Raw genomic sequence first — 10,925 nt, forward strand, 5'->3', positions numbered from 1 at the left:
CCAGTCCCAGTTGCGGTTGGTAGGGGGGGTGATGATGATGATAAGGATAACGGTGAGGGAGATGGGAGAGTAGGCGCGAGCGCGCTCGGCGCGCTGATTGGTTGGCGAAGCGCGCGGTCCGACAATAACGATTTTAGCGCGGAGCGGCGAAGAATGTTGGCGGCGGAGAGAAAGGGATTGCTGCTGGCGGTGGTGATGGCTCCGCTGTGACGTCACGGACCGTCGCTAGGTCGCAGAAGCCCCGCCCACCGCGGCCAATCCAGTGCGTGAGGTAAATCTGAAATAACGGTCACTCTTCCCCTCCTCGCGCTTTAGAATGAGAAACGCCACCAACGTTTACGGAATAACAATTAACAACACGTTAAAACAGTAGTGACAATAAAGCTTAGTATTTCTAAGATAATAATGACAATAATAATAATATAATGGCCAAGCAATTGGGTAGTATTCAGTGTCCGTCTCGCTCAGACAAGAACCATGGAAAAGAAGGAGCATGACTTTGATTTAAGTCCATCAGTTTCAATGGGGCTACTCGTGAGTAGAACTTAGATGGATACGACCCATTACTATTATTGATGTTATTTCAAATTCTTCCCCGCCCTTCACCATAAGGTGCCAGGGTGGAGTTGCAGGAGTCTATAAAGTATCTTCCTAGCCATTCTTTATTATTTTAAAAAATGCTACTTAATTAAGGCCACACTAAGGTTTCTACTTTTGGGCAGTGTCATATACAAAATATATTCAACAGACTTGCATACGGCAATTATTGTATTAATTCATCCTGACTAAGACACCCCCATTTGCTTATGCTACATAGACACATGCCCAAACCTTTAACTCCATAATAAGGTTTTAATAAACTAAAACTGACCAACACAGACACTAAGCAGTCACTCTGTTAGTTGCAGCTATTATTTAGTCCAGGATGCAAAAGAGGCTGTGATTAGTATGGTAATTCTAAGTTAACATTTGGGGGGGGGGGATTTTATTTTTAGTGATCATGTTCTGGCTCAATAGCTCAGTCAGTAGAGCATGAGACTCTTAATCTCAGGGTTGCAGGTTCGAGCCCCAGGTTGGGCAGAAAATTTCTGCATGGCGGGGGTTGGACTAGATGACGCACGTGGTCCCATACAACTCTACAATTCTATGATGATCTATGTGAGCAGAAGCTTCTGAGAACAGCTGTACAATGCCTTTGCTCTTTATTCCTGCCAGCCCTTCCTCAAAACCTACCTTTTCCATTAACACTTCAACACAACCCCCTGCTTCCCAAACTCTACTGCAGGTGCAGCTTAAAGTGCCCTTCGGGTATCCTTGGACTACAACTCCCATCAGCCCTATGCAGCATTGGCCAATGGTCAGGGATGATGGGAGTTGTAGTCCAGCAGCATCTGGAGGGCACCATCTTGGATACCACTGCTCCCCTGTAACAAAGCATTGTCCTGTATAACAGATACAATCATAAATTGTTTCCTTTCCTCTGTTTCACTTGTGGACAGATTCTAGTTTGTAACCTCCTTGGGACAGAGACCTTTCCTCCTGAACTGTGTTCCAAACCACCATGCAAACTGACACCAGCTTAACAATAACTTAAAGAAACAATCAATCTGATTTGGTTTTCCCAAAGAGGCCAAGGATATCTGCAGCACTTCCAACATATTTCTGTTCAAAATGAAACACTGATGTTCCATAACTTGCAGTTAATTGAAGATTATTCTTTAGGGAAGCTGAAATACCTTCATTCCCAACTTTAATTGTGCTGGGAGCCCCCTAGTGGGCTAGCTCACGCAATTGCAACCGTGTGGTTCCCTGAAATGCAAGGGCTTCCACAAGCGAGCCTCAGATGTGAATGACAGGCATTATTCCATAGGATTACAAATCCCTTCATAAACTGCCCTTGCATGTTCAGCCAAATCTCAAATACTGGATGCACAGCAGCGGGAGGAAACCTTAGGCCTGGGGGCTAATTGCGGCCCTTTACGGCTCTCCACAGGCCACATCTTTGAGTGCCTTTGCCTAGCTGGAATGTGTCCTTGAACTGTGATAATGTTTCTTGCTTGCCTGGTTGGTGAAATGTATGTGTAGAAACCTCTGACATTTTCAAGGCTATAATGTAGCATACATTACAAAGGCAAAAGTCTTTAAGAACTTGCCATAGTTTGCTGTGGTCGACACAGTCAAATGCTTTTGCATAGTCAATGAAGCAGAAGTAGATGTTTTTCTGGAACTCATAGGTTGTTCCTTTATAGCTGCAGCTATGCTGCTTGAATTTGGCACCTTCCCTGTTGTGTTGCTTTCAGCAGGGATTGGATACACATAGCAGCGATCGGGGGGGGGGGGGTCTCAGAGCATATTCAGTCCCTTAACAAAACAGAACAGCAGGGTAAGGTGTTGAATTCAAGGCACAGTAAAAAAAAATGAATGTTCCTTTGCAGCTGTGACTTAATCTGCCCTATACCCAATGTCATCTCATGGCAGGTTATAGACAAGTGGGTATGGCTTGAGCAGAACAGCCTTGTGGGCCAAACAGGGAGAGCAGGAAAGCCAAATTAGGCCTGAAGGCTCAAGGTTTCCAATTGCTGACAATCCCTCACTTGGTTACCTGTGTAGATCCCATCCTGGTCACTAGGTGGGCAGGTTAGATTACTGTGTTTTTTTAAGGTCCTAAATGACTAAACACAGGCTCATATCTGCAGGTGGGCCATAAAACTGAACAAACATTGTGGGATTATTTGCAAGAGTGCACCAAAGCCTTTGGCTGTTTTCTGCAGGAGCAGCAGGTGGAGCCACAGTGCAGAGAGGGAGAAAAGGATAGCTCAATTTGAACAAGGACTTGCATAGTCCAAAAGGTCACTGGCAGGCCTTGCTCCTCTTTTAAAGGCAAAGGTTCAAGGCCAGGAATGTGCATAGATTAAACAAAAAGCAAACAACATCTGACCAGGCCAGAGTATTTCCCAATCATGTTTGAATAATTGTAATATGCTATTCCACATCTAGAATTAGCTGGAAGTCCAAACCACACAGCAGCAACAACAACAAAAAAACCACCAGTGCCTTTTGTTGTTGCAACACTTTAAAAGAATCGCTGATGTTTAAGAAGTTTTTAGTTAAAGTTCTGCTTTTTTATATATAAAAACATATGTCCACATAAAATATCAGTTTCTTAATGGTCTGTGTTTTTCCTTCTCACCCCTTCCCCTTTTGTCAAGCAGGAGACAATTAGCTGCCAGATGTATGTTTTACCAGCTTCAGCCAAGATTGCCTTTTGGCAGCTTTGATTGAATCACCTTTTATAGAAGATCGACATGACGTCCACACTTCAGTACAATCCTTTGGCTGTCTACTCGGAAGTACGTAAGTTTCACTGAATTCAGTGGCATTTATTCCCAGAAAACTGGATAGAGGATTTGGAAACTTCAGTTGGTCCAAAGGGAGGTGACCAGAATTACTAGGGGCACCTGATGACTGGAGCATATAATTCTAGACTTGTGCTAGATCCAATGATTACCCACAAGGATTCTTATATAAAGCTGTCCACATTTTAAGATCTATTTTGGAAGCCCCGCTCCCTGCATGAATGATCAAAGTGACTAAACACAAGAGACAGGGCCTTTTCAGTAGTGGTGCCGATGGTTTGAAATGCCCTCCCTATGGTGACTTGCCTGACCCTGAAATTTTCTGGAAAGAAACAGAAATTATGCAAATAGGCATTTGCCATCTAGCTCTGCTGTTGTTTTTAACTGCTGCCTTTTATGGTTAGTTGCGTCTAATCCTTTTTAAAGTGCTTTATTTGTTCTTTATCGCATCATTGTGCCAACTTCTTTTTAAGCAGCTCTGAGTATTTATTGGTAAAAGAGTGGGATATAAACATTAAATAATAATAATAATAAATAGCATCCAGAACGTCCTTTAATGCAGCACTTTTTAGCTGATTTTTCATATCATCTCTCTTTGTATCCCCCTCCTCTTAAGAGCAAATTCCATCAGCCCCAGCCAGCAGAGTGAGGATATACTTCAATATGTTATTGCAGCCACTTGAATACAATATAAAACAGTAATGACTTAAGCACAGGTCTTATGTTTTATTTTTCCTTTCTTCATCTTGATCCACAGACCTTTACATACTAGAACTTAATTTGGCTCCTGCATTAATATACCCCACCAGTCCAGGGTCTCTGATAGGACTTGGCACATACATATGGTTTCAACACCGGGACTTTTTAAGTGCAATAAAATCAAAGCAGTGATTGCTGTGTGAATTCCAGCTGTTGTTAATCAAAATCCGTCATTTAGAATGGGGTGAGGTGGGGGGGAGGGAAAGAAAATACTAAATTCCAAAGCCAATTCAACTTGTGTGGTCAAGTAAGTCCTATTGTATCACAGCTTTTAATATTCCTCGAAGCACCTTGTAACTCATGAGCTGCTGGTTTTCCTTTGGAGGGAAGGACGGTCCACGTTCCGTCACATAGGCGTAAGGAAACCGAAGAACCCACAGTCCATCAGAAGGAAGTTTTATCTCTTGTTTCTCCGGGTAAAACACAGGGCAAGGAGGTGGCCCTGGCTGAACCTAGGAATGAAAGAGAAACAAACATAAACAAAATCTCCAGACAGGCAGCTGTAGCAAAATGACAGGTCTCTCATACGAAAAGCCTACTGGATCAGGCCAGTAGCTCATGGCTACCCAGATACCTATGGGAAACCAGGATTCAAGCACAGGATCAACTCTCCCTCCTGTGGTTTCGCACAACTGGTATTCAGAAGCATACTACTTGCTCCAGCTGTAGAGGCAGAGCATAGCCATCATGGCTCGTAGCCATTCATTGATAGCCTTATCCTCCATGAATTTGCCCAGTCCTCTTTTAAAGCCATCCACTTCTCAGCCTTGTGGCTTAGATCAAGTGTAGTGGTCTCATGGCACCCTGAATACAAATAAAGGTAACATGACATAAACCAGGGGTGAGGAAGCATTTCCACCCCAAGGGCCACATTCATTTGTGGGGAACCTTCTGAGGGGCCACATGTGAGTCGTGGGTGGGGTCACAGGCAAAAGTGAGTGATCTATGGATGTGAATCTCAGGCTACACTCTAGCCATGCAAAAGTCAGGGGCTTCTACATAAGCCCACTCTATCCAGTCAAACAAGAGGTATTGCCACTCTCCCAGGACACATTCCAGTCAGGCAAAAGCACTTCAAAGGGTGTGGGGCCTGGAGTGAGAACCCCAAAGGCCACAGAGAGAGTAAGAGCTGGAGGACTTAGGTCCACATCAGGACCTGAAGTTTCCCACACCCAGCCATGATGTATGATACTGAAATGGCAAGCCTATCAGTGCCTCCAAACAGGCAAAATCCACAAAGCTATTTGATCTGCCCTCCTCTTCAAAAGAACTGCCCTACTCCCTGGGCCAGTCACCCCCCCCCCCCTTAGCCGATTTTGTGCAAAGATAAAAACTGCAGGGAAACTATGACCACAAGCCTTGGAAAGGTAGAGTGTAAATCTAAGAAATGCATTTAGTATAGGCCTAGCATTCTGCTGCTGCTATGGATTGCCACTACTCATGTTCTAAGAGCATTCACTAAAACACAGGTTGAAACACTGATACATTTCTCTCTAACGTCAGTTGCTGCAGTTATCCTGTGAAGACTTATTATATTGCGCAACCTTCCCCTGACCTATAAAACCAGACCCTGCCATGTGTGCTAAGAACAGCCAATGGCCCATCTAGTCCAGCACCCTGTTCTCACATACGCCAGAAACCCACCAGCAGGACCTGAGCGTAATACACTCCAGCTTTTCCGTAATCTTCTCACCTGTGGAGTCAGTACTATCTGCAGCGGAGCATCAGGCACCACAACAAAAAGTCTCATCAGCTGAGCATAGTGTGGCTTCAGCCCCCGCCCCGGGTTGGACGACAGGATGTACAGGGGCATGTCGGAGTTGAGAGCCTTGAGAGCTGATTCCTTTGGCCCCCCTCCCATCACCTTCATGACTTTCTCGGGGCCCGAGCACATGAACCTCCGGCCGCGGGCATCCTCGTACTCGAACCCCACAAAGGCCCGGGCCACGTCGTCCCGCCGCCTCCCTCTGCCCATGACGACTGCGCTCCTTTTCCCAAGGACAGCCTTGTTAGGAGCTGGCCAGGAATTCGTGTCCAGCTCCCCCTCCTCTTCCGTCCGTGTCCGGATGACAATGTCCCAAGGCATTAGGTAATTCGTTCCCAGGATGAAACCCTGCTGGTCTAAGCCGGTGTGGAAGTTGTAAGCCTTGGCAGGGCCGAGTTTTACCAGCGACCAGCTGGAAAACTTGGGCAGGAGGCCCTTGGGGCAATTGGAGTGGAGCATCCCTGGCAGATACTCAACCGTCGAGGCTTGGCGGTCAATCAAGCTGGGCCTCTTCTCTCCTTTGGAGTCAGCTGCCTGCCCGTGAGACTCCGTGTTGTTCCCTCCGCCCTGAGGGTCGGCTGGGTAGGTCCCCAGGCTGTCCGTGGACTGACCCAGACTGAGTGCTAAGCTCAGGCTGGTGCTCTCCCCCTGAGTCTGTGGCTCCTTCTCCTTCAGCTTTTCGGCTTCGCCCTCTGGAGGGCTGGGCGACGTCTCATTCTTTGCCGGTGCTGGATCTGGAGTGCTTGGCTGGAAGATGGGGAAGTTGATGTGGTCCAGTTTCCCGCAGCATTTCTCTTCCAGCAGCTAGGAAAGCAAAAGAAAGGGGCAGTAATGAGAAGGTTTGCAACCTAGAGCCGGGTGGGGAACATTTTTCAGCTTGAGGGTCGTGTTTCCTTGTAGGTAACCTTCTGCGGGGCTGCATAACAGTAGTGGATGCAAAACAGATGCAAAAGCAGGTGGAGCAATAGATGAGATTCCTATCTTTGCAACACAGGCCACAGCCCAGTCATGCATAAGGCAGCCATATCTGCACACAGACACCCCCCCCATCCTTCTAGGTGAGCAAGGCCCATTGTTCCCCTTCAACCAGGGGTTGGTTTAATTATTTACTGGTGTTTTATCTTGTATTTTATTCTGTGAACTGCCCCAGTTATAATAACAATTGTCGCAATGATGCATTCAAGTCAGGCAAAAGCAACTAATGAAAATGTGGCCTAAGAGACAGAGGTGGCTTGGGGAGAGTCCTGAGGGGCACAGAGAGCCACGCCTGGGGCCAGAGATTCGCCACCTTTGCGATAAAGATGCCTCCAGGAACATGCTGTGTAAAAGCCCAAGGCCTGGAAGCTGGGTATCCAAAGGCTGCTGGGAGGTTGTGCCCCCCTCCCTCATGAGCAGCAAAGGGAAGATGCACCTGGCCCCACTCTTTAGTTCAAAAAGGGGTGGGAAATCTACTGCCCCTGGCCTAAGTACAAAAGCCCTCTGTAAGCAATTGGCTTAGAGCTTTGGGCAAGAGCAATCTAACCCTTTCCTTGCAACTTGCTGGGGGGAGATGAAGAAGGAAGCAGGAAAAGCACAGGGGCGGGTGGGCAGAAGGAGCAGGGAAAGGCAGGAAGCTGCCCACTTGCAGCCCAGATTCCAACTGCGGAAGGCAGCCCCTGACAGATTACCCCAGAAGGAGTGTGGCCCTAAAGAGGGATGAAAAGGCCCACACAATGACAAGTCTTCAACTGTTAATTTACCCATCTATCTAAGAACTGTATTGCAAGGGGAAGGTGACAAATAATTACCTGATAGAAATCGTAATTTGCTGCTTTGATGTCGAATGGGTCATCCCGGGGTGCTTGTTTCCTCCCACAGTTGCAGGTGCCAGTGGAGCGAGCTCGGCTGTTATGGTACAGCACAGGTGGGTTCCTGTCTGGTTCAGGTTTCTCCCCTAAAAAAGAGAGCCACAGAAGGAAAACTTCTATCAGTTGGTTCCTTTGACTTATTTGCTTCTTTAAAAGCTTTGAACAACACATAATCCAGAAACTTGAGAATCATAACCCCACTTTTTTCATTCCAAAAAAACCATGCATTTTGGAAGTGATGCAAGCCCTTTTTATCCCAGAAAACATTTGTTGCCACAGATTTTATTCAAAAGGGTGCTTGTCATTATACTAAATATGTTGTACTTGCTTTTAATGCAGATAGGACAGATTAAAGACCCCTAAGTCTAAAATGTGTGTGTGTGTGTGTGTGTGTGTGTGTGTGTATCTCCATCCATGCATATATGTGTATATAGAAAAATGTGACATGCTGAAAGTTTCACCTTTCAATTAGGGATACCCCACTCTGGAAGTTGAACACGTAGCAGGAAATGATTGAACAATATTGTGAAGGACAATGAGGACTAGAAACCTAAAAGATTTGCAAAAAGACTTTGCCTTCCTGCCTAGTGTGATCTGGCAGGGCCCATTTCCAAACTTATGTGAGCATATATTAAGTGAGATGCATATGCAAACAAATCTAAAGTTGGGAGCAGAGGAAGGAAGACAGTCCAGACCATGAGCTTCTAAACCCCGAATGACCTGAATTTACCCGATTTTGGAAGCAAGTGAAATTTATGCACGCAATGCTGGTCAGTCAAGCTCCTCTCCTCGCACAGCTGGTGCCCGTTGCTCCAGAACTTGTAGCAGTCTTCATGCAGCTGCAGGGCGTACTTGTGAAAGGCTGGTCCCCGGGCGTGCTGGCTGTAGACCCGCAAGGCCTGGGCCAGCTGGTTCTTGTGGACAGTCATGGTATAGTTGTGGGGCAGGTTGGACTGGTAGGCACTGTGGGCCATGGGGAGGGCCTTCTGGCAGCGGTTCTCTGAGAACTTGGTGTCAATGTCCAGGTAGCCTTCCAAAACCTTGATGCTCCCCATGATTTTGGAGGTCAGCTCCCCGATGGCCGAAGATGGGTCGCTGTCCTTGCCTTCAATGGCCACTTCGTACAGCTTCAGGGCTGTGGCCACCCACTTCTGGTAGGTGGGCAGCTCAAAGTGGGAAGGCTGTGGGTTCCTCCCTACACTGTCGTCAAAGCCCTTCTTGCCCAGGACCAGCTCCACGTGCTGGAAGAGGAACTCCTTCAAGGTGCAGTCCACCAGCTGCCCCGAGGAGCTGGAACTGCTGCTGCTGCTCTCCACGTGGAAAGACAGCTGCTGCCTCCCGTGCCGCATGGCCTGGTACCTCCGAGGCCCAGCCAAGGCAGGCGCCAGCGAGGCCTCCGCCTCCCGGGTGGTGCAGTTGTTCCGCAGCTGGTCCAGCAAGACAGCAATGGGGTCGTCACCCTCTTGTGCCCTGCCGGCCACGATGTAAACAAAAGCCTGGTTGGCCGGGACGGTGAAGAGGCAGTTGATGCTCTGGTTGGTCAAGACCCGGCTCTTGCGGAAGATGCGGTAGATCTGGTCCTCCAAGGCATGCTGGAGTCGCCGCTTGGGAGAGTGCTTCTTCGCGGGGGGCTTCTCCAGGTGCCCACAGAACTCCTGCCCCCTGCCGGGCGCGGGCTCCACCTTCAGGGCTCCGTTGAGCTGGAAGAGGAAGAGGAGACGGGGCGGGCAAGGCCTGCAGTTGAGCTTCCAGTCCTTGCCAACGGGGCAGTCCTTGATAGCGGCCTTCAGAGAGGGCAGCACCTTCTGCCGCAAGCCGTCCAAGGCTCGGAAGACCCGGTCGTAGGTGATGTCGAAGGAGCAGGTGGGGTGGACCATGAGCAGGATGTGGCAGACGGAGAAGAGGTAGAGGAGGCTGAGGCAGTGGAGCTTCTCCTGGTGCTTCCAGAACTCGTGGGCCTCGGCGTGGGGCAGCTGGGAGCTGCCTGGGGCTAGGAGGTGAGCCCCCAAGCTGCCAGGCCCTCGGGCATCCCCCATGGCATCCAGGTCCTTGCAGGCTTGCAGAAGCTGGTGGCTGTCGCAGATGGACGTGAGGACCAGGTAGAGCACCTTGCAATCCTGGCTGTAATAGGCTTCCAGAAGGTTGTAGTCGCCCTGGGAAGAGGAGGCGGCGGAAGAAGAGGAGGCGGAGGAAGAGGAAGCGGAGGAAGAAGCCGAGGGGGAAACGGTTCCTGGGTCTGCGCCGCCGCCGCCGCCGCCACCACCACCACCTTCCCCTCCTCCACTATCAGTTCCTCCAGCGGAAGATCTGGCCTCGCCTCCGCCGCGCTGGAAGAGGGGGAAGACTTGCCTGTCGCACACCGTGTTCACCAAGGCCGCCTTCTCCGAGCTGAGCTGCAAGGCGGTCTTCCCGAAGATCCCCACCACGCAGACCTCCTCTTCCTCCCCCGGGGTAACTACCCCGGGGGCGACGCTGCTGGTGGTGGTGGTGCTGGTGGTAGGAGCAGCGGGGGCGGCAGCGGCAGCAGGAGCAGCGGCTGCAGTGCTGGCAGCAGGGGTGGCGGCAGCAATGCCAGCGCTGCTGCTGCTTCCCCTCTCCGCTCCAGCCAGCAGCAACTCATGCAAGCCCACGGGGCCTTGCACCGCCGTCGCGCCCACCATCCTCGCCTTTTGCAGCGGGACCGCGAGCCTCCTCCTTGCTGGGCTGTTTTGTCGCCCCCCGGGAGCAGCCGCCGTCCGAAGCCCGGGGAAGCACGAAGGAAGAAACAGCGCAGGCGCGGGGAGGAAAAAGAACGCGCTATGTGTCGAAGCAGCAGCCAATAAGCTGCCGCGGCTGGAAAGAAATGGCCTTCTGCGAACGTAGAGATGGGAAAAAGTGAAGAGTGACACACTTCCAGCGACGGAAGGCGAGGTTTCCCCGTTTCTTCCACACCCCACCCCTTCGTTTTGTTAGGTTGCCCCTAGGCAGGCTTACTAGGTATCTAGTAAGGTATCTAGACTGCATCATTCCACACCACTGGACGTGTTGACACGGGTTAATGGAATAATAATAATAATAATAATAATAATAATAATAATAATAATAATAATAAATGGAAGGGACCCAAAGGGTCATCTGGTCCAACCCCCTTGCCACGCGTGGTTGATGTAGGCTGCAGCCCAGCTACCTTTTATTGAAATCTGTCTAGCCTGCATTTTG

The 10,925-nt window shown here is 49.4% G+C and overlaps 1 protein-coding gene and 1 long non-coding RNA gene across 3 annotated transcripts; one reads left to right on the forward strand and one right to left on the reverse strand.

Annotated features, from left to right (window-relative positions):
- The first annotated feature begins 4 nt into the window (after positions 1 to 4).
- On the forward strand, positions 5 to 4,062 carry LOC309358019. Of its 2 annotated transcripts, none has more exons than XR_014163269.1 (3): positions 5 to 271; positions 3,213 to 3,350; positions 3,973 to 4,062. It is a non-coding gene; the product is annotated as an uncharacterized lncRNA (long non-coding RNA). The 2 variants fall into 2 exon arrangements; XR_014163270.1 differs by lacking the exon at positions 5 to 271 and adding an exon at positions 286 to 534.
- On the reverse strand, positions 4,063 to 10,594 carry SMG8 (SMG8 nonsense mediated mRNA decay factor). Its single transcript, XM_081890255.1, has 4 exons — positions 8,458 to 10,594; positions 7,668 to 7,813; positions 5,809 to 6,684; positions 4,063 to 4,567 (listed from the first exon to the last, which is right to left on the reverse strand). Exons 1-4 carry the CDS (start codon positions 10,385 to 10,387, stop codon positions 4,370 to 4,372), a joined length of 3,150 nt encoding a protein of 1,049 aa, XP_081746381.1. The 5' UTR covers positions 10,388 to 10,594; the 3' UTR covers positions 4,063 to 4,369.
- Positions 10,595 to 10,925: the final 331 nt, after the last annotated feature.

Source organism: Podarcis melisellensis (genome assembly GCF_964234715.1).
Source record: "Podarcis melisellensis genome assembly, chromosome: 15".
Taxonomy (NCBI): Eukaryota; Metazoa; Chordata; class Lepidosauria; order Squamata; family Lacertidae; genus Podarcis; species Podarcis melisellensis.

Coding starts and splice junctions, on each gene's coding strand:
- SMG8 (XM_081890255.1), bottom strand. CDS start 10,387: ATGGTGGGCGCGACGGCGGTGCAAGGCCCCGTGGGCTTGCATGAGTTG. Junction 7,814..8,457: donor TCACTTGCTTCCAAAATCGG/GTAAATTCAGGT, acceptor TCTCTTTTTTAG/GGGAGAAACCTGAACCAGAC. Junction 6,685..7,667: donor CAAATTACGATTTCTATCAG/GTAATTATTTGT, acceptor TTGCTTTCCTAG/CTGCTGGAAGAGAAATGCTG.